At 53.1% G+C, this 23174-nt stretch overlaps 1 protein-coding gene across 3 annotated transcripts in view; it reads right to left on the minus strand.

The window, feature by feature from the left end:
* Positions 1-1273: 1273 nt before the first annotated feature.
* SLC6A2 (solute carrier family 6 member 2) overlaps positions 1274-23174 on the minus strand; it is a 44960-nt gene continuing 23059 nt past the window's right edge. For all 3 annotated transcript variants that reach the window (XM_059153704.1, XM_059153705.1, XM_059153703.1), the window contains 11 exons: positions 22371-22509; positions 14539-14673; positions 12764-12867; positions 11453-11577; positions 10577-10689; positions 9451-9579; positions 8840-8939; positions 7370-7470; positions 6853-7020; positions 5470-5541; positions 1274-4863 (listed from right to left, as the gene is read on the minus strand). In XM_059153704.1, the coding sequence (XP_059009687.1) occupies positions 4840-4863; positions 5470-5541; positions 6853-7020; positions 7370-7470; positions 8840-8939; positions 9451-9579; positions 10577-10689; positions 11453-11577; positions 12764-12867; positions 14539-14673; positions 22371-22509 (1210 nt within the window). In that variant the 3' untranslated portion in view covers positions 1274-4839. The remainder of the gene's footprint in view (positions 4864-5469; positions 5542-6852; positions 7021-7369; positions 7471-8839; positions 8940-9450; positions 9580-10576; positions 10690-11452; positions 11578-12763; positions 12868-14538; positions 14674-22370; positions 22510-23174) is intronic.

Here is a 23174-nt window from a genome sequence, read left to right on the forward strand (position 1 = left end):
GGCTCACCTGTGCGGGCTTCTCCTGCCATATTTGTCAGTCGAGGGCACCAGGCGGCAGCCAGCAACCCATCGTCCCCAGAATTGCTGCCCTTTCTGCTTCTGGTCCAGCCTCTCTCCTCTACACCCGCCGGGCGGCTTACTCATGAAATGTCAGCACACACAAAGGGAAGGCTGGAAATGGTTAGAAGGGGCTGCCTTTCTTTTGATCCATTATAATAAACCCTAACTCCAATTTTGGACTTCAAACAGAACGATTGGAATCCTAATCCCCTCCCTGGGATGTCTGCCCAATGGCAGCTCGACAGGCCACATCACTCCCCACCTCAAGATCGTTGCCACAAGTATATCTGCTTCTCCCGAGGCTGCTGCAAGGGGGTTGGGCTCATGGCTCTCCACAAAGGAGCTTCATGGAAAGGACTTTAGAGGTTGTGCAACCTCTCTCCCCCACCCCTGTAGGGCACTGAGTCCCCTCCATAACCTACCCAAGAGACACTGTGGGCTAACTGCTTGCATATCTCCAGTGATGGGAAGCTCACCACTTCTAGCCTATTTTCTTGTCTGGTCTAACCTTATAAGCTCTCTTCTTGGACTTCCTATTATTGGTTTCAATTCAGCCTTTGGGTTCACCACCCAGTCCCTGATAGCAATACCTTGTTTATATTGATGTCACTTTAAAAATAATGAAAAATTAAAACTAATAACAATAAAAATAATAACAATAGTTATTAAAAGTAATAACATTAGTACTTAGCCACAAGGGCTTTGTGTTAATGTATCCTTCTTTCCCTAGAAAAATGCACACATGCATTAACACACAATTAATTGTGCACTGAATGTAACCCAACTGAAGGTTCTTTTTTTTTTTTTTTTCCAACTGAAGATTCTGATTCCTTTGAACTTCAGCCCCAGAAATGAAAAAGCAAAGCTAGATACCTAACTTGGTGTTACTTGTTATCCATTTTCTATTTAAATAAAAATACGTCTTAAGAAATAAAACCAATGTAGCTATTTTAGTAAGTAGCTTGAATGTCAAAAAATTAACAAACAAATTTTTTAAAGTGTGTCATTCTTAGAGCTGGGATTACAGATTTCACCCCTTCCACGCTCCTGTTCCATGGGTTATACAAAGAGTTATTTGGGTGAGAGATGGACCACTATGACCAGAAGCTTTTCTTCACCAGCTGGAGGTTGATTGCAGTCACCCTCCTTTGCCTTTCGTTATTTGTAGCATTTTACTTTCATGACAGAAAGAATCCAACTGCCAGACACGTGGCACAGGAAATATCCTTTATTACTCTGCACACTTATTTTTCCATGAAGAGAACAGCTTTGGAAATAAATCCACACCAGACAAAGAAACCTGCATGACATCGGAATGGTCCATGACACAGAGAGGGCACCACTGGAACAATCCTTATTTACACAGAAGTAGAGAAGCAGAGGGATGAGGGCGGGTACCCCAAAAACAACTTCACATTCACCAGTGTCTTTGGTGGCAGTAAGGACACCAGCGCCCGCACAGCTGTGGATCCCGGGGCTCACAAGGGCGTAACACGTCACCCTTGACATCCTTGAAACAAAAGGGTTGGATTTTTTTTTTTTTTTTAAATACCCAGTGTTTCCGACATCTGTTGAAGACATACCAGAAAAGGAGGAACTACCGAATGTCCAGAAAAATCTGAGTTCTGGAGGCCAGACATCAGACATCGCTCTACTCCACAGGTTACAAGTCGCCAGATGGTTCTGGAAAGTCCTACAGGAAACAGCGTGCTTCCCTCAAGGTACATCTAGCACAAGAATATCTTCATGGAGACAGGAACATTTTTTAACTGGACAGGACCTTTGATTATGGGATCCAACCCTTGCTTGCAGACAAAGAGCCCTGAAACCCAGAGAGAAAAATCTCCCCTGTCCTCAGGAGCCCGGTGAGGCATCCGTAGACCCAGGTCCCCTGCGACTCGAAATGCTGAATGGCACTTGCTTTTCTCTGTTCTTCCCCATTCCCTGGCTTCCAAAAGAAATAAGTGAAATGAGCTCAGCAGGCTTCTCTACTAAGAAATGACCTCTTTGGTGAGCATGTTTCTGTCGCACATCACCATGGCTGCGAAATAGGTCCTATACCACGAGACAGCCAACCACCCCCACCCCTCAGGTGGGGCCGCCAGCCGAGAATTAAGGCAGCTTTGGGGACTTGCATTCAGCAGGACGTTTGGCAAGAATTGGCAGCTCCCCTTTCTCCTTTGTCTCCCTTGCATCTAGAATAAGGACCCTCCCCCCCCACCCACAGGGGGACACGGAACCACTGGACTCAGAGCAGATGTTAACGTGGGGGGGGGGGCGGGTGTTAAACAGATAGTGTACATTTCATGGACAAGAATAATCCTTTAAAAATCTGGGAAAAGGCAAAAGCATCCTATACAGTACACAGGAGCACCCTCACGTTGGGGAACCTCTGCTATCAAAAAAAGGCCACGAAAAAGAAGTCAAACATGACTCAGGACAAAGGACATACACCCCCGTCCCTTAAGTGTAGGTGGGAGGTGAGCCCAGAGCTCTGCCAGCACTTCCACGAGAGCTTCCAAAGGCTCCCAGGGTTCCCCGCCCACCCCCACCACCCGACCCCGGGGAGGGAGGGGGGTCCCTGGGCTTGCCCCCCTCCCTCGCCCCTCCCCCCAGACTCAGCAACCCCATCCTGCCACAAGGCTGCACCATGGCTTTGGTCTGGCAACGGGTCAGCTAGCACCACATCTCCGACTCACCCTTGAGACAAATGTCTGGAGGCAGAAAGGCCACATGCAGCTGGCAGGTTCCCTCTGTAGGGTCCCTGTTCTGATACGCACAGGCTCTCCTGCTCACCCTCATTTCAGCCAGCTGGCCTCAGCTGTCACCCCTCGCTGTTCCCCAGGGCGACCGTGATCATCAGGAAGGGCACCGCTCCATGATCGCCTCTGCCAACCAGCTAGTTGAGAACAGGTGACATCCTCTCCCCTTTCCCTTCTTCCAACACACTGTTCTTTTGCTAAGAGACCCTCCCTGGCCGCTCCACTGGGTTTTGTTTATTTTTCATGACAGCCCTGGGTGGGGGAGACCCTAGTGTGCCGGGCATTTCGGAGAGCTCTGGGCTGAGAGTCAGGTGATCTGACCTGAGGGTCTGACTGGGTCCCTCGGTAGCTGACAACACTTGAACCAGAGTGCCCGAAATGCTGGGCCTTGGTGTTCCCATCTGGGAAATGGGGACAGAAACCAGCCCTGTGGTCCGAGCTGGGAGGACAGGAGGTGATGAGGATGCATGCACTTTGTGGAGAAGGAGCATCACCCTGAGGGAGGGATTATCCTTCATGGGACCAGATCCCACCCGTGATGGGTCATCCGCCCTCATCTTCTTGAATCCCCACTCTACTGTTCCACTCCATGGGATGCTCCGCTCCCAGGCCCCGCCTTCCACCGTGGTTCAAGACACCTGCCACCTGGGCTGTCCTACACTTTGAGCCAGACTTTTTACACGGAAAGATCAAAGGGCTTCTGATTTTCCCTCCTGCCTCCAAAAAATGACCCACGGACACTGACTTAGCAAGGAAATCTCAGGACCCTGAGAGAGAAAACCATCCCGCTGTGCCCAGCAGGCCCCCACAGAACCATCTTCTGCAAACTGCACGATCCATTGTCAGGCTCAGGGGACACCCCAGTGTTAGGCAAAGCGCCTTCCGGATGTGTGTCATCCTACCCTCCCAGTAGGAATGACCCCTGTATTTATTGACTTCTGGCCCAAGATTCTTCATCAGGGACTTCCAAAGTCACAACAAGAACTTCTAAATCTCGAATTCCAGTGAGGGCATAAGAAGAGACTCAAACCATAAACAGAAACCCCAAACAGATGTCACCAACTTAACCAAACTACGAATCCGTTCTCTGAAGGAGCTGGAACTAACCAACACCACCAGGGGGCGCCAAGCACAAACGTGTAACAGAACTCAAGCAGGACATTCTCTAAAACTGCCAAGGGCTCCGTCAACTCAGAATATTCTCCCTTCAACTTGAGTGACTAGGTTGCTCTGTACTTGGTCCCACTTTGCCCTCAGGTGCTAAGTCCAGACCATGAAGAGAGACAGAGGGGGTTTTCGGGGCCAACCCCCCCAATCACTTGAAGAGCCCTAGGACCGTGCTTGGGTGGGATTCCCCAGGAAGAATGTTCCAGAACACACACGCACATCAGACTCAATGTAGCCAGAGTGAAAACTGTGATGGTTTCTGCTCACGATCCCCCAAAGCGTCTATCCGCAGACCCAAGACAGAGACAAACCAACCCAAGCTCCCTGACCAAGGTTCAGATACCACAACGCTGACCGGGTGGCAAGAGGAACCCCGCCCCAGACCCAGGTGGGCTTTTTGTTTGGGTTTGGTTTCATGGTGTATGACCAAAAGGAACATCCCCTCTCTGATTTGGCTGACAGGATTTCTTCCAAGACCCAAACTACAAGCAAGAGTTTTGGGGAATTCTGCCCGAGCCACGGAGCTTGGCTTGGGCCAGATCCCAAGCTGCGTGAGACCTTCCCCCAAACAAAAGAGGTTCAACAGAAGTCATTCTTCCTGTTCCCTCCCCTCTTCTTGTCCCGTGTCGCTTTCCAATCTAAACTCAAAGCCCACCCGCCCCCCACCCTGGGGCCAGATGGACAGAAGGTGAGTAAAAACCAGGTCGCTAAACCATTTGTAACTGGGAAAAGAGGAAGAGGGATAGAAAGACATATCTTTCAGGAGAGGATTTTCAAGACTGTGTCTGGAGTGGTAGCGAAGCCTTGGACCTGGACGTGGGTGCGGCAGGGCTCCTCCCTGGGGCTGCGGTCAGATGGCCAGCCAGTGCTGCAGCTGCGGAGGAAGACGGCAGGTGTTTAGGCCAGGCCGGGGGCAGGTGGGGATGGAGAGCGCCAAGGGCCAGTCGGGAAGGGCAGCAGGAAGCACGGGGGAGTGGAGTGCAGAGAACACACCCCTCCCTCCAAAGATCCCGGAGAACAGGCAGGCTGATTACCTGCTTGTCACTTAGGCCCAGAAAAGGTGAAGAAGCTTCCCAAAGTCACACAGCAAGTCTGAAAACAGGGGGCCCACCAGGACCCTCTCCCATACCCCAACCCCAAGGTTTTTCAGGGAAAAGGACTTAGGTCAACATGGTATTGATGCACCTGCCACTCTTCCTCCAAGATAAGAGATCCCCAGCCTAGTGTGATGACCCCTCAGAGAGAGAGAGACTAAAGCTTAGGGAAGACTGGACATTTGGCTTCCCAGGACTGAGGAGCAGAAGGCCAGGCAGAAGCTGGCAGATGCAGAGGAGAGGCCCCTCTCCTCCCTTCCTGACACCATAGCCCTGGGACTCCAGCCCACAGCTGCCTGAGACTTTGTGGCGTGTAGGCCTGCAGCCAGCATGTGGGGAGTAATTAGGGCCTGGCCCCCGCCCGGAACATTCCAGCCTGTACGTACTTGGAACTGCCTGACGTCCCTCTGGGCCACCAGGTGGTGCTCATTCTCCGGGGTGATGCCGTAGGCCAGTCTCTGTAAGAAGACAGACACAGGAGGTGGGGGTGTGTGGGGTGGGGTGTGTGTGTGTGTGTGTGTGTGTGTGTGTTTCAGCCAGACCGAGGGACACCAGCCCAGCAGCCACCCCCAGTCACAGACCACCTCCTGGTTGACCCCGAAGATCCACAGAAACGGCGTGTGAGGTCCATACAAGACACCCCCTGTCCTTGTTTATAGAGTGGGTCTGTTCACTTTGAGTTATCTGGGCTGACTACTGCGGTCAGACACTGGGGAGGCCCCCTGGGGTGCAGACACAGGGCAGGGACTTGGGGGGGCTCACTGGGGTCCATGATGGATCACTGCATGGTGCGGAGCCCTTGCTGCTCCCTAAGTGTGAAACATGAAAAGCTCCAAGCAGATCCAGGTTAAGCTCACGGAACACAGGTCCTCGCAGTGACCCAGAGGCTCTGGGACGTGGGATTTCAAGGACAGGAAATGCATCACAAGGACCTGGGGTGGGGGTGGGGGGGGGGACACAGCCCAGCCTGGGACCCTGTTCCCTAAGCCCTCCCTCACTTCCTGCCTCCCTCATCTGTATTTCTGTCTCCGGCTTAGAATGTGAGCTCTGGGGAGTTATATCTAGTGCCAGCAGCCTGCCGGGGCCAGGCAACCTCACAGCAGGGAAGCGAGACCATGAGGGGATAAAGGAATGGAAGCTTCATCTCGCAAAGGAAGGACTTGAGGCAGAGGCTGTCACCATGATACATAAAAGAAAGCGCTTTTGAATAACCAATGAGGATAGACTTTCTCTGAGAGGAAAGGCCCTGTTTCCTAAACCCTTCTCCGGGTATCTGCATGTACAACGCACCCCGGTAAAAGAAGAAGATGTATTCTGGAAATCTCTGGGTTTGGCTGGTGGGTGTCAGGTTCGGGAAAGAGGCAGGTAAAAGCTGAGGTGGCTAGGTCACGGTCAGCGCAGACTGGAAGATGGGGACATCGGGGACAGGACAGAACTCAGAAGGGGACACCAGGTTCATGTTAATAATAACCACAGGGACAGGGAGCGGAGACGCCTGCCGCACACAACCGGACAGCAGGGGGCGCGCGCGGACCGCCTCCTGGAGCCGGGCACCGGGCTAAGCGCTACTTTTACCTTTCCAAGGTCCCTATTGCTGAGCGTGAAAACTCGGGCTGGGTTGTGGTCATGACTGGGCCATCGCGGTGGCTCTGGTGTACGCGCCCTCGTGTCTGCCCTCTTTCGGCCCATCAGCGATGCCTAGAGATACCCCCGCCATCCCTGCCTCCCCCGACCCCGCTGGTCCAGCCCGGCCCACACCCCGACCTCACCTCCCGAAGGGAGCCCCGTATGCTGAAGAACTTGTAGACGCTGTAGGCCGGCACCAGCACCATGGAGGAGAGCGCGATTCCCCACCCGACCCAGTTGGCCCAGAGCGGGAAGACGTAGTCGTCGTAGTTGAGCGGCTTGAAGTTGATGACACTCACCACCACCACAAACTGCGGGGACACCAGGGAGGGACGGAGGGGAGCAGGTGGGAGGGATGCAGCAGCAGGAGAGAAAAAAAAAGAGAGGAGAAGGTTGAGAGGCAGGAAGTGTTCAAGAAGCAAATGGTGACAAGAAAGGAGACAGAGGGAGCAAGAGACACAGAAGAGGCATGGGAAGGTGACACACATTCCCCTGGGGACCCAGCCCCAGCTGGAGACCCGCCATCGTGGAAGCCTCCCGTGCTCTGAACAGAGCTGGGCATCCCAGCATCCTGTCTGCTTGAGCCCAGCCCCCCCACCCCGGGCTCCCCAACCCAGCCCCCTAGGCCCTGGAAGCCCCAGACAGACACCCTGTACACACCAGGAGGAAGGCGGGGCTGACAAACTTCCAGCACAGTCTCCAGTAGAGGCCTGGCTTGAACCCCATCATCTGTTGGATGTCGTTGCTGAACCTGTCCACACCTGGGCACACACAGGGCAGGCCAGTCACACTACCCCCCACCGAAGAGCCCCTGGCCGCCCCTCTCAGTCCACCCCTGAGAGTCAGGCCCCAGGAGGGGTGGCCAGGCAGTCAGGCAAGAGGCGGGCACTGTGGCACTTGGGAGATCTGGCCGCGGGCACTGAGTTGGTGCCGAAGACATGCCCTGTAGGTGCCGTGTGTGCCGACGACACGGGTGGCCCCAGAGGGCACTGTGCTCAGTGAAGTCAGGCAGTCTCAGAGATACCAATACCGCTTCGCTCATCGGCCGGATCTCAAAAAACAAACCAAAGGAACAAAGCAAAAAAGAGACAAGCAAAAAACCAGACACTTCAAGACACAGAACACATGTGGTGGCCAGAACAGACCTGGGCGGGGGGGGGGGGGGTGCGGGAGACTGAGAAAGGAGGGTAAGAGGTACATGTTTCCAGCTTGTAAGTAAATAGGTCTTAGAGCCCAGGGAGGAGAGGGAACAATACTGTAGGAATAGTGTTCAGGGCCCAGTGGTAATGACACTGTGGGTGGCGAGCACCAAGGAAGGTACAGAGCGTCCCATCGCTATGTTATACACCTGAAGCTAAAACAACACTGCATGTCAACTACTTGTCAACGAAAAATTTTATATATATATATATATATATATATATATATATATATATATATAGTATTGACTTATGTGCCACTCCGATTTATTTTTGCAGAGGGAAAGCCATGCTCCAGAAGTGGAGAGGACCAGCCCCGAGTGACACAGCCAGGCAGCTGGGCTCCTAGAACAGTGACGTCATGGTGTGGAAGAGCCCAGCCTCACACGGATCGACTCTTTGATGTGACTCGTGGGGAAAGAAAGGAGCAGTTGGAACTCATGTGACACTTTGTGACACCTTCTCCCCGTTCAGCTGCAGAATAAGGCTGTCAGAGAGAACGCGAGATGCCCGGTCCCATCTGGGTTTCAGAGACACAACGGAAGTGATTTTAGTTGAACTACAACTACATCCCACATTTGGGATGTACTTTTACTAAAATAGTTACTCATCGTTTATCTGAGGTTCAAGTGTAACTGGGTGTCTTGTATTCTGTTTGCTAAATGTGGCCACCTTACTCTGGAAGGAATTTTATGGCTTGGGGGAATCTGTGTTCCCCAGTAAAAGCTGGCACTGTGCGGCCCTGGGGGGGGGGGGTCCTTGCAGCTTCCTGTGCAAAGGCAAAAATGAACTGGCAGGGCAGCGGGGCTGTGCCTAAGAAGCTGTCTGCTCTGTTCTAGAATCAGCAGCGGCTGTCCTGGAAATGGAGAACCCTTTGCATATCTGGGTGGTGTCTGAGGCTTTCCTTTGTGCTCTGGGCCCGCCGACATACCATAGAACCAGGAGACGCCGATGGCTTCCATGAGCACAGCAAACAGAATGGATGTCCCCGCCGCGAAGGTGTCCAGTAGGGTCAGCACATACATCCCGCCCTGGGTGTGGAGGGAGAAAGTCTGAGACCATCCTGCCCAGAAATGGCCACCGACTACCACATCCGTCCCAGCCCCCCGTCCCCTGTCGCACTGGCTCAGAACCCTGTTTGTGAAGGCAGGTGTCAGTGTCCTGGGCTTATTGTCTTAATGTCGCATATTTGTGCTCTTCCAGAGGGCCAAGGGTGGGTGTTCGAGCCGGTCACAAGTGAGCTGACTTCCAAAGGGACTTTGGCTTCCCCTCAAATAAATTAGCAGTTTGGAAAAGTCGCCTGGAATCCCTCAGGCTCAGAGGTGGGAGACTGAGAACATTGGGGTGTCGCCCTGGGGAGATCAGGCTGCAGGGCTGATGCCTGTCCCACTGTGGTTCCCCTGAGCTCACCCCGGCACCCCCCCCATCCCCACCCCCAATCCCTACCCCATCGCACTGCCATTGGCTGGGAATTCCTGACCAGACTGGATTGAAATGCAGCCTCCAGAGCTCCAGGTGACCCAGAGCCCAGCCCCTCCTCACCTTGGTGATGCAAAACAGGGCCAGAAGGAAGGTTCCAAAGGTGACCCCAAACGTGAAGAGTTTCCGGTGTCTCTTCAGGACCTGGAAGTCGTCCGCCAGGCCGGTGATGACAGCCTCCATGCCTCCCATCTGCACAGAGCCAGGTGGGGTGAGAAGCAGGTAGGAGGGTCGGCCCGCCCACCCGGCTCGGCCCTGCTCTCAACCCGGCTCAGAACTCGGAACTATGTGGGAGAAGCTGAAGAGAAAACCCCAGTTTCCCTCTGGACAGCAAGTCTCCGTCTGCTGTCCCACACACTCGCCTGAGCGGGGCCCATGAGCCCAGGAGGGTGCGGCGATGAAATGCCAAACTGCTCGCGCATCTCGCCTATTTGTGTAGGAGTAAGAGTCTTTCTGGAAGCAACTCTCAGAGTAGAGCTGCCAGCGGTTGGAGCCTGAGGCAGCGGTTTGTGACAAGGATTTCTGGCTGCCTTTCCAACTGTCAAGCCAGGGGTCACCTTGCACGTCCCCTCTCAGAGTCTGAAAGGCTCTCCAGTGAGTACTAATCATGTGCTCACTTAAGGGACACCTCAAGCCTGGGATGGCAGGTGAGAAGCACACATGGCTTCCCTCTCTTCCTCTACACACCCCCGGGCCCCCGGCAGACCGTGTTAACCACGATTGGGATTCCTTCCTGTGAGCCTAAAAGTGGCCTCAGAATCCTTCTTAACACAGTGCCCCCGGCAGACCTACCGACTGAAAGGAAGAGACAGCGAGGGGACCCTCTTTCGCCAGCCCTACCCTGAGACTCTGGCAAACTTGAGGAAGTGACAGGCCAGAGGTGGGAGCAGACCTAGAAGTTGGTAAATCGAATGTGGCCTACGTAAAATAAAAGGTTCTAAGAAACCAACAGGACCCTGAGTGTTTGTGGATTTCTGTGATGTCCCTGGGGTTTCTACTGGTCCTTAGCCTGGACCTAGAGGAGCTCACTTCCTGGTCTGCCTTTAATTAGGACTTCCTGAAAATCACTAGCAATCAGGTGGGCACTTCAGGTTGAGTCATTGGGGGGCCGGGAAGGACAGGCCCAGGGTGTCCCCCACTCCCGCCCTCCCGGTGTGTGCGGCGCTGTCTCCCGAACAGGGTCACTCACCGAGCTGTCAATTCCCAGAGCCAGGAGCATGATGAAGAACACGACCGCCCAGAATGTGGATCCCGACAGGGTGGAAATGGCTTCTGGGTACAAGATGAAAACCAGGCCAGCTCCTGGAAGAAGCAGGGAGGACATCCTCAAGGGCTGGGCCAGCTGTTTGGGAGGCCGATGGCGGAAGCGTAGCGGAGGCCCCATTCGCCCGGCCGACCCCGCTGCGATATTTGGCTGGTCCCCTGGGGCCAAGCAATTCCAGGTTCTGCGATGACAGGTGATGCTGGCCCCAGCTCGCCGTCCGTTATGCCTGGAGGGGGCAGACCTCCAACCCGGGCGGCAGCAGGCCACAGGCTGCAGATCCCACGCCTCACACGCCCTCAGAGAACCTCTTACTCTCAAAAGTCCGTGATCCTCAGGGCCCATGCGAGTTCCCTCCCAGGCCCCAGCTCCTGGCCAGAGCAGGAGCAGCAGTAGGGGAGGGCAGGTTCAAGGTCAGGCTGCTCAGGCTTTGAATGCTGGCACGGCAGCTCACGAACTGGCTGACCCAGGACCACTCCCATGGCCGGAGTCTCTGCTTTCTCACCTGTAAAGTGGGTCATTTACCCTTTGTCTTGCAGTCCCATGAGAACTAATGAGGGTATGTCAACAGCTCAGCATAGGGGTTCACAATAGCCACCTAGCCTGACCCACGGGAAGGTTCTGCGGCACAGGCAGAAGCCAGGAGGGCCAGGAACGCCCACTCACGGCCACAGAGAAAGCCCATGACATGGACCATGTGGAAGGTTCCAGGCCCAGCCCTCTTGTTCCCTTAGCCACCCACAGGAAAGCCGCTGGCCAAGGGCACGATGGTTTTCTCAGCCCCTCCCACATCTGCCCACCCACCTTCAGTGGCCACGTCCTCAATGTTGACCTTGTGTTCGTGGGCCATGTAACCGAGGATGGAGAAGATGGCGAACCCAGAGATGAAGCTGGTGACACAGTTGATGGTGCTGGTGAGCAGGGCGTCCCTGGGGGAGAGGAGCACTGTGGGGTCAAGTGGCCAGACTCCCCCGGCCTGCTCCCCGAGCCCTTGCACCATCTATGGGACAGCCACCTCCAACACCAGCCCCTCCTGCTGCTGCAGGGACCCCAGTGCCCCACTGGGTTGGGGCCACTTGGAGATCAAGGACTGGTGTCCAGCTCTTATTGGGGATTCACCCAACTGGCCTCCTTCTTCAGCAAACTGCCCGTAGCTCCCTAGCACTTCTCGGCATCTCAACCTGGCCTTTAGGAGCTTTGTTGAGATGACCCAACCTTCCTTCCTGGCTTCCTTTCCATGACTCCCCAACACGCAGTCTTGGAACATTCCAGATCGGTCAGCTTGCCGGCCCACCAAAGGCCCACCTCCCTGGCTCCTCTCAGATTTCTCCCCGCCGTGCGTGCTGGCTGCCCCGGGTCCACCGATCCGACTACCAGCGATCCTCCGAGGCTCTCCCCTAACTTCCCTCCCTGTTTCTGCTGAGCCCCTGCTACTGGCTGATCACCCCGCTTCTCCAGCCTGGCCCCGTGGCATGTGTCCCTCCCCCTCTGTCTCACTCTAGAGGCAGCATGATTCTGCCTGAAGCTTCAGAGGGAGTGGGCCGCAGGTGTGTCCCAGTCTGACGGCTGCACAGCTCAGGGCCCACAGTGGGGCAGTGTCATGTGCTGAGTGAGGCCCGAGCTACAACGTGATCTTCTGGCTCTGCTGCTCTGTGCAGACTCCTCGGCCCACACTGCGGTCTCCCCTCTGACCCTGCCAGGCCCTCACCTCTTGTGCGACCAGCCTTTGCCTGTAGAACATTAGACAGACAGACAGACAGACAGTGCTGTCTGCTCTTGAAAGCCTGTACATAGCCCTCCTCTGCACCAGTAGCCCATCCCCATGAGCTTCCAGCCACCTCCAGTGGCCTCGACTTTTCCAGGTGACGACCTTGCATGTTTAAGGGCTGTCCTGCACTGAGATACATTGGTTAGGACCCCTCCACCCCCCTAGAGGTCTTGTCAGAGTTCACAGAACACCCCCTCTGGAGTTCACAGAAGGTCCGCTCTGCCTCATTTCACAGAAGAAGAAAGCCAAGAGGGGTTGACTTGCTCCAGACCAGAACCCGCTCTCCTACTCTCCAGGGTTCAGGCCCCAGGATCCACAGCTTTCCAGAGCCCTCATAAGGATCTCACCTGTAGCAGTTGTTGTCAAATTTGTTGTAACTGGCAAAGGCAATCAGGACTCCAAATCCAGCCCCCAAGGAAAAAAATATCTGAGTTGCCGCATCGATCCAGACCTGAAACAGGCACACAAGGGCCATCAACCTCTGCTTCCTCGAGGTCGGGAAGGCTGCTCCAGGAAGGAAGGGGAGCCCCGGGGATGTCTGAGATCTGAGGAAGTGAGGTCCGAACCGGCGATGGGCAGCCACATAATCCCTCCCCAGAAGCCTGCTCGAAGCTTCGGTGGAGAGAGACCCCTCTAGAAGCCCCTGGCTTTGGTGACCTGGAATGAGCTCAGGCTGGACAAACTCACAGGCTCAGTCTGACGACCAGATTTTCAATGAAAGTTATGAAACTCACGGTGCCTAGGTTAGGATGTGGATGGACTGAGGGCAAAGGGTAGGACCATCTCTGGAGTTTCACAGACTGCAGCTTCGGAAAAGGGATGCGGATTCCCAGCAGCTTCCACCAGCCCACAGTGCTGACTCCTCGGGGGAGGAGGGAGGGCACGGGGGTTACTTATTCCATCTTCTGGGTGATGAAGGCACACGTCTGAGGCCCGGAGCTCTGAGCACTGCCCCCACCGGATTCCTAGCCCTGGTCAATTTCACGTGTGTGCACATCTGCGAGGGGGGCACAGTTATACCCCGCCCACTTGGACTGAGTTGAATTTTCAAGTTTTGCATCACCTGGCTCATGTTATCCTCGGCTTCCCTATGCTGCGAGCAGAAGGTGGAAAAAGAGAAGCAATCTGATGGGGGAGGAGGGGTCTGCTCCCTGAGGCATCACGCAGGCTCAATTTCTATTCATCCGAAAGACAGGGTGTTTGAACAGGTGGGGAACAAATAGAACTCCGACTTGTTTCACGATTTACAAGACTGTGCGAGTCCTGAGCTCCATTATCTTTCTGACAGTTCCTAAGGAAACAGGTTTTCCCCTCAGTTATTGGATGAGAACACCGCAGTGTGTTGGGACATCGTAGCTATGGGAGGTGCGTACGGGGACGCCTCCCTCCTAAGCCCATGTTGTTCCCGCTGCCGGGATTGCTGTGTGTTCAGAGAGTGTGAAGAAGCCTTTGGGAAGAGTGAGGGGAATTGCTGAGCTGTCGTCAGGGATGCGGGCTTCAGGGAGGATGCGGAAATGACCTCAGCCATGGTTGGAAGATGCTCAAGGCACCGGGTACCTCCGCGGCTGTCTCTGATCCCAACCTCATCCCGCTGCCTTGGGGTCCCCTCCATATTCATCCCACCTGCATTTTGTCTGTGTCTCTCACAGGACAGTGGGCTGGAAGAGGCTGGGGCAGCACTGGGGGCGTAGTCAGCAGGGTCCAGATCGCCCTGTGGTGGCTGTTGCTGCTTCTGCTCACATCATGGGATGGCAGCAGAGGATAGAGTTGGGGACCAGATGTGGAATTAGGGCTGGGGTGGCTGGGGTAGGGGGAACTGAGAGGCCATGGCAGGCATCAGGACCCAGGACAGAGTGCTGCTCCCCTTGGAAAGAGGGGTCTGCAGAGGACACCATGTGTCTGGCCACAGAGTCCTGGGTCATCTGAGCTGGGAGATCATCAGGTGCAAATCAAACAGCATTGGTCAGACTGTGAAGTTGTGGCCCAGAGAGGGAACACTCTGTCCTCTGTCCCAGGCGCTGCCACCGATTTGTGGCCAATCTAGGATCAGATTTCCTGCCATTGCTTGCCCCAAGAACCCTCCCCAACCCCGGCCTGAAGGTGGACAGTCCCAGGCACTGACCGTGGCCTCTTTCAGGCGGTAGAAGTCGATGTGCAGGTAGGCATTGATGCCGTTCGAGGCGCCAGGCAGCGTGATGCCGTGGACCAGGAGCACGAAGAGCACGAGGTAGGGCAGCGTGGCTGTGATCCACACCACCTGGCAGTGGACAGAGGGCAGGGCCGTAGGGTCAGGTCCTTGCCCAGGGAGCCAGGTGTGCCCTCCCCAAACTTTCCTTCACCCCATGTGCAAGCCCCAGGCTCCATCTCTTGGCCAGGCCACTCTCTCAGGCAGCCCAGAACAGGTGGGACCGCTCACACAGGTGGCCCTGCTCCAGAAGTGAAGGGTAGCCAGGACAGGGATGAGGTTCTCACGGCTCCCAACCCCTCCTCTTCTCTGAGCTGCCTCTACTGACACCCTCAGGTTGCCCCAGGCAGATCTAAGCACGCCCACCTTGATTTCTCCACCCGCACTCCCTCCCCCGACTCCTCTCTCTACCTCCTGTACCTTCCTTCATACATATCCTCCCAACTCATTGCCCAAGAAGGAATTCGTTGTCCAAGAAGGGCTGTGGTGGGGCAGGAAGCAGAGTCTCTGACTGTTCTTTATCTTGGGTCGGATTTAGGACAAAGACAGACCGTCTCTTCCAGAAACCCCTACCGAAAGAGATTAGCCCCAGACTTAAAAGCGACATTTTTCTTACCCCCTTGCCGAAAGTGGAAAAACAGAGACCAAAAGGAGGGAGAGAGGAAGGTTGTATGGGCTCTGTCGCTGTCCCTGCTCACTCCTGACTACACATTAGAGTACTCTGGGCAAATTTATAGTTTAGAATGTCAAAGTTCAGCTCCTAGTCTCTGGGTTTCTAATTTAATCAATCTGTTGTGAGGCCTGTACTTTGGTAGGTTTTGAAAGCTTCCCCCTTCCCTGGTGATGCAACTGGTCAAGGTCAAGGTCAAACATCACTGCTCTAGACAGCTGCAGCCCTGGAGAGCCTTGTGGAAAGGAGGCTGCGCCTCCAGCAAAAAATCTGCTCGGGCCTGGGTTAGCTAGACTGAAGAAGCCTCAGCCAAAAAAGAAGAGGACACAGGACTTAAGGACCAGAGGGTCCCTCTTCTCAAAGCCCTGGCACTAGGCAGCCTCTAGAATCTTCACACATCCCTGGGGAGAATATGGAAGCCCTGAAACATGACCAAGGGTAAAATTCTTTCCTGGGCCAGAAAGATATCGGCTCAATACAAAAAATGAAATGTGAAAAACAAAGTTCTGTTTTCCATATTTACATGGAAGGACTGGGATTATCCTCATTGTCTGTCTTTCCCATTAAACCAGGGGCTCCTTGGAAGCAATATCCCAATATTTTTCAAACTTGTATCATGCACATGACATACATGAGTGTTTATAAAACATTTGTTAGATAGAGGGCTAGATAATTGGACAGATGCATAGATGAATGACTGGATGGTTGGATGGATGGATAGATGGATGACTGGACAGTTGTATAGATGAATGATTGGATGGATGGTTGCATGGGTAGATGGATGGATGGATTATTGAACAGTTACACAGATGAATGATTGGGTAGATGGATGGAGGGATGGATGGATGGATGGATGGATGGATGGATGGATGACTGGACAGTTGTATAGATGAATGATTGGATGGATGGTTGGAGGGGTAGATGGATGGATGAATGTTTGGACAGTTACACAGATGAATGATTGGGTAGATGGATGGAGGGATGGATGACTGGAGAGTTGTATGGATGAATAATTGCATGTAGGGTTGGGTGGGTAGGTGGATGGATGGATAATTGGACAGTTACACAGATGAATGATTGGGTAGATGGATGGATAGATGGATGATTGAACAGTTGTATAGATAAATTATTGGATGGATGGATGATTGGATGGCTAGATATACAGTTGGGTAGATAGTTAAATGTAGATAGATGGTTGGGTAAGTAAATTGTTGAGTATATGGATGGGTAGACATATAAGTGAGTCAGTGATATTCGAGGATTAGTGGATGACCATGTTAGTCCAAGAACAAATGAAAGAATGAGCAAGTGAATGAATGAGAAAATGATTCAGGAATAATTAAATGTGTCAGTGGTTGCTCAGGTCTTCTGAGGGAACCAGAAGAGGAATCAGGTTCCTCTGTTTCATGTTATCCAGTTGTTCCTCCATCCTTCCCCTGCTCTATGCAGGAGGGGGTGGAGGCTTTGTTGGTCTGTTTTCTTTCAGAAGTGCAGGAATGGGAGGACAAACTGTCAAAAGCAAGTAAGGAGGAAAACATGCCTTGAAAAGCACAGCCATTGCATCTGGTTGATTGGCCTCACATTAATCCTGGATTTATTCTCCTAAACTGGGACCAATAGGTCTAACTCCTTGGTGAAAGGCATGGGAGGAGCCCTCATGTACCTTTGCAGTGGGTCCTAACTGCTGTGTTCCCCTGCAACTCCTGGCACCAGCTGCAGGCCCCATGGCCAGCCCCACAGGCCAGGTGAGACCATACTCCACCCATCAAAAAGCATCCTCAGGTCTGACTCCAAGGAATCTCCCAAGGGATCCACAGGCAGCACTCATTAGCCATGTCTGAGGCTCGAATGTGGATTTAACTGGGAACATATCAGGACACAAGAAATATCAGGACATGACTGAGTTGACTCTGAGGCAGCAAAGCATCAAGAAAGGGGAGCTTGTCTTGTCTATGCACATGTACTGAAAGTGAAACCATCTGGGTCTTATGGAAAGTTCTCGAAATTGTTGACAGAAGTGAGTTCAGCTGCCTAAAATCTTGTGCAAAAAGGAAGGCCCCTGGATCCTTGGCCAGTCACTAGCTCCTACAAACGCATGCCCAGTATGCACACTGGACAAAGAGAAGGGACGCTTGGGCTCTTGTCATCTCCACCCCAGGCTTTTCTGCTCTCAAAATTTTAAATTTCATTGCATCTCTGGCCACAAGAAGCCAGACTTGGCCAGTCTCTTAGCAGGACATAAAAGGAGGGACGAGCAGCCCACTGTTTAGTCAAGTGTCCTCAGTCTTTAAGGGAGGCCAGTGCTTTCCATCACCTCAAATCCAATTTCTCACCCATTTCCTGTTTCTATGGATAAAGGCTAAGAAGTGCTTGGTTCCAGGGTGCCAAACTCAAACCAATGGCTGATAATCACAACAAAGAAGATCTAATGAACAGAGCTCCCTGAAGACAGAATCAGTTTCCCAGGGAGATGGGGAGATGGTGAGGTCCCTGCCACTGAAGGTGTGCAAATCTCACCAGAGATCCATTCATTAAGCAAAGGATTACCCAGATCTAGGGGAGGCCCATGGACCAGAGACATCAGCATCACCTAGGAGCCTGTCAGAAAGGCAAACTCCCACTCCACCCCTATGGAATCGGACTATCAAGGTGAGACGCAGCAATCTTGAGTTTTGACAAGGCTTCCCTGTGATTCTCATGTGTGTTAAAAAAGGTTGAGAAGCACTGCTTGGGGTCACCGCTAAGGTCTCCTCCGACACAGGCATGAAAAATGTCCGTGCTTTATCCCTTCAAAACTGCACTGATTTAACCTCTAATGACTCAGAATGTGTGATCCTCCAAACTGGGTTTTAGGGACATTTGCACAAATAATGAAGACATACAAGATTTGTGGGGTGAGGGGTATGTACAGATGTTACATTAAAAAAAAAAAAAACCACCAAGCTGTAAATATTTTAGCCTCTTCACTGCTCATAAGAAGATGATAGGCTTCACCATAACTGGGTCTGATTCAGTCATTAAAGACAGGCAGACCAGCTCCCATGGAGCCATCAGGGGGAAGACTTGGATAGAATTACAACTTGAAACTCACAAGGAACAAAATGACCTTTCTATTTAAAAATTCTAAAACTTGAGGGTTTTTTTTTTTTTTTAAATTGGTCCAGCTTTCTCCCCAACCCCACCCCTCTTTGCTAAAATCTGAGGGATGTTCTGCCTTTTCCCATTCCCCCAACAGCCCAGAGCCTGGCTGTGCCGCAGGCAGAACACGGTGGCCCAGCTCCCAGCCCGTTCTGTTGTCTTGATTTATCTGCAGGCAGAGGGGAGCTCAAGATTTCTGAAAATTTAGTCCAATATGTAAACAGAGCAGGTAGGAGCCCGGGCCCACCCCTCCCCCAGTTACACAGAGCGGGCAGCGGAGTCTGCAAACTTCTGAGGCGGGGACAGAACCCTGGAAGTGGGGGCCGCAGGAGGAGTCAAAGGCAGGATGAGGATCCTTTATTGAGCAATTTCCACCTGTCAGCCCTGCACCAAGGACCTCTCCTCCATCCTGCCAGTGGCCATAATTATTAACAGCCCTCGGTAGGGAGCAGCCTTAATTCCAAGGTCATTCAGCAGGAAAGAGTGGTGCCTGGACTCCAACCCAGGTGTCTGGCCACAAAGCCATGTTCTTAATAGCTCATTCCACTGTAGATCTAGGAGCCAAGGCCAAGTCCTGGCCGTGTTCAAGACTGTAGTTGACACCCTGTGTCCCTCCAGGCCTCGGCCTCCCGGTGTGTACAAGCCACGTGGAATAGATGGCCTCTGTGTGCCTTCCAGTCTGACATTTAGGGGCTCGGTGACCGGGCTTATCATCCAAGAGCCAAGTTCAGCCAAGGACTCCGGAGATGGGGGAGGCAGACAGGACTCCAGGATTGCAAGCCTCAGTGTGCGTGCTGACGGGGGTAACTAACTCCCCACTCAGACCTCTGCCCTCAACCTGGAGGTGGTCAGTGAGCTGAGGTCAGCGTGTGCGGTGTGGGGTCACCCCTTTCCCTGATTCAGACTGTGCCCCGCCCCCCCCCCCTCCCAGCTGCGGAGGTGGAGTCACATCTCCTCCTAGGCAGGGAGCCTCCACTTTCCAAGACGGGAAGTGTGAACATTTGCAATTCATTTCGGGCTGCTCCGAGGAGGCTGTGGAAGCCAGCTAAGAAAAACTCCGTCCCGTTCCAGATACAGCCTAGACAGAAAGAAGCAACGCTCTCGAGTTTCTCGTGAGCCAGTTTATAAAAACAATTCAAGACAGGGCAGCGGAATGTCCTGAGTGAGGTCCCGCATTCTGGAAAGCTCCCTCCCCAGGGGATGCCAGGGGCCCTTCCCCGTTCAGCTGCCAGAACGCTGGGAGATTTACGCAAAATGTGGACCGTGGCTTCCTTTGGGGGGGTTTTACGGGAAATGTAGGCTGTGGCTGCAGTTTGACGCGTTTCCACCTGGGGGGGTTCCCAGGGCAACCTTCCCGACACCTGCCCCTCCTTACACCCCGAAGAGGAAGGCGTGACTCCCTGAAGGAGCATTTGCGCAGAGGAGCTGAGCATGCTCAGCCCTGCGCCTTCGTCTCCCAGCAGAGAACTCCGGCTCTGCTCCCGAGGAAGGGCTACAGTGGGACCGGCTGTACCAACTCTGGCGATGGCTACAGGGCATTTCATCTTGAAACAGAGTATCAGGAGCTGTGGGGGCCTCATGCCCAGGCCAGAAGCCCTTCTGCCATTCTGCCACCTGCTCCTGATACCCAGGAAAGGCGCAGAGGGGCTGGACTAGGCTGGCCCGGGGCTTCAGCTCCTCTGTGGCTTTACTTAGGCAGTTAGTTCCTCCTACCAAAAACCCTCTCCTTCTGCCTTGTCTCTATATACTCCTGTCCTTAGCGACCTGGGCCAAATGCCACCTTCTCCATGGTCCTTAGCTCCAAGAGCAAATGCTGATGCAGGATCTCTCACTTTTTTCACCACGACAACTCATGGTAATAAACCCCTTGCACACTAACACAAAACACATGCAAACACGCGGATTGCTAGAGCTAAAATCCAAACTCCACAAGCCAGCTCTGCCTTGACTAGATGCGTCCAATCCGTCTCCTTGTCAAAAAATGGTGGCGATCGGCTAAATTGATTTAAGGACCGTTGAAACATCCAGTTTGTGCTTCAGTTAAAACGCAACCCAAGTACCTGATGAGAAATGACCTCTAAGGGAAGGTCAAAAAATTAAAAAAAAAAAAAAGCAAGACATAGACTAGTGTGTGTACAGCTTGTGACCATCACTGTTTATGTTGAGGGAGGCATACGTGTCTCTAGATGAAGACTCAAGAAACTAGTCCCACTGGGTGACCCACGCCTGTCTGTAATGCCCAGAAGAGGATAAGCCATGGAAGGACCCTGTCTCATCTATTCCTATGCCACTAGTACTAGCATCAAGCCTTGCACATAGTAGGTGTACACAGACACTAAACGTGTTGCACTGAATTCAAAAGAACACTCAGGGAGGCTCCCCAACTTATGATCCATGCACCTCTTTCCTTTCTTTGTACCTTCCCTCCTTTTCTCATGAATCCTTCACTAAATACTTACCGAAGACCTACTACGTGCAAGGTGCTGGGACGGTAGCAGTCCTCACCTAGTTTTGCCCTATCTCAGAATTGCTCACAGCCCTGGTCTGCAATTTTGGTGGTGGGGTCCTTCTTGGGGCAGACACTGTGTCTTCATCATGCCGAGAGGAAGTTCCATGTCAAGTCTTTCTTGACATACTGGCTGCTGGTCTCCTGCCACTATCTTTTTTCTCAAAGGCATGGCCAAGGACTCTAGGAATACCAGGGATCACCCTGACACAAGCCACTTGTCCCATCATTTGTCCAGTGGGGCTTCTCACAAAGTCACACCTCCCTGATTATGGTAGACTGTTGCCTCGTGACCCCCAGTGAATCTGCACCTGGGTTAGTCCCCACCCACATGGACTCTGGGCTTTACCACAAGATTTATCTTGGCCGTTGGGCCAACAGCAAGCATGACGCAACCATAGACGGGAAGAGCTACTTGCACACTGGGGCTTGTCTGCTTGGAACTGCTCTTGGAACTCAGCCGCCATGCTGTGAGAAGCCCAAGCCATTTGGACAGGTTTTGTGGAAATGACCCAAGACGCTCTGGTTGACGGCTGCAGCTGGGCTCCCAGCCAGCACCAACTACCATCCCTGAGTGTGCGCCATCTTGGACATTCCAGCTCAGCCAAGCCCCCAGATAGGGAGCCAAGCCACATCACATGGAGCAGAAGGCCTATTGGATCTCAGTCAACCCCAGCATCACAAGAGGTAACAAAATGGTTCTTTAATATCACTATGTCTTGGGTATTTTGTTACACGGCAGTAGCTAATCACAGCACTGAAAGAGCATTTCTCAACTACAGCCTCTTGAGGACAATCAAACCCCCCATGGACCCCATAGGGTCCAAATGGGGTTGTTCTGACATTCCTGGGCTCAGAATCAATATGGGTCATGAGATGCATATACTCTCCCTCGAGGGACCGAATCCAGGGGCAGGGGGAAGTGTCACCCAGGTCAGAATGCAGACTCTGGTGGCCCCGCCCCTCCCCTCCCTGTGCCCCTCCTCCCAGGAAACCTAGACCTTCGCAGTCACTCAGAACTGTGCCAGCTGAAGCACATGGATTTGATAGTGAAGGAAATGGTTATATCCCAGAGAAGGATGCAAATGGGCATCAGATTTTAGGCCAGAATTTGTAATTTGTCAAATACATGTCAATAAGTCACTTTAGCTTTTCCCCAAGACCCTTGGGATGTCCCAATCCCCACAAGCTTTGGTAGAGAAGTATGGAACCCTGCTGCACCCCCTACCCCCGATGTTGGGGAGCCTTGGGCTTTGGGAAGTGAAGGGACTTGTTGCAGGCCTCCCAGTCAGACAATGGCCAAGCTGGGCATGGGGGGTGGGGACGAGGCAAAGCCAGGCTCTATACCTCCACTCCCAACCTGGCTTTTTACCAATTATCTAGTGACAGTTAGACAAAAAAAAGAACTTCTTTTTCAGGCCAACGTTCCAACTTAAATAGAAACAAAGACATTACCTTTCCTGATGTCTTCACACCTTTCCAGAGGCTGAAAAACAGGATGACCACGACGACCATCAGACAGAGCGACAGCTGCCACTGGGGGAGGCCAATGTCATGGATCCCACTGCTCTCATGCAGGTGCAGGACGCCACGCCTGCCCGGAGGAGAGGGGAGGGGCCGGGGAGATGGTGGCGTCAGGCAGGATGACCGAGGCTGTGGCACCACTGGCCAGTCCCCCCCAAGCTCTCACTGATGGAGACTGGCCTTGGGCTGCACCAGCCACTGCCCCGCGTTGTGTGGGCCTGTCCTGCACAGCGGTGGCCAGTGCTGGGGATGGGCCTTCCCTGGGTCAACAGATCATCTGTCAAATTCTTCCTGCACACCTCTGTTTTCAAAACAGTAACACAAATCTCTTGAGTGCCACCAGCATGTTGGTCCTGGGGAGATGGTGGGAAATAACAGGAAAGTTCCGGCCTTTCAAGAACTCACAGCTTGGAGCAGTGGTTCTCAATAGGAGCAATGGGGTAACTCTGAACTTACAACCCGGGGGACAATGCTGTGCTCCTGGCATCTGGAGGATTGTGACCGGTATCATCCTACAACGCACAGGACAGTCTCTAACAGCAAGGAATCATCCAATCCCAAATGTTCATGTTGTTGAGTTTAAACTGTCTAGGGACGAAGATGAGAACAAACGTTCCTTCTCTTTGGGAAGAACCACTAAAGCTAAAGGTAGGCATATCCCGTGCCCTGGCCACTCCATTCCTGGATATTCACTTAACAGGAATGTGTACATATGCTCACCAAAACACATATTCT

Source organism: Mustela lutreola, chromosome 16 (genome assembly GCF_030435805.1).
Source record: "Mustela lutreola isolate mMusLut2 chromosome 16, mMusLut2.pri, whole genome shotgun sequence".
In the NCBI taxonomy this organism is placed as follows: Eukaryota; Metazoa; Chordata; class Mammalia; order Carnivora; family Mustelidae; genus Mustela; species Mustela lutreola.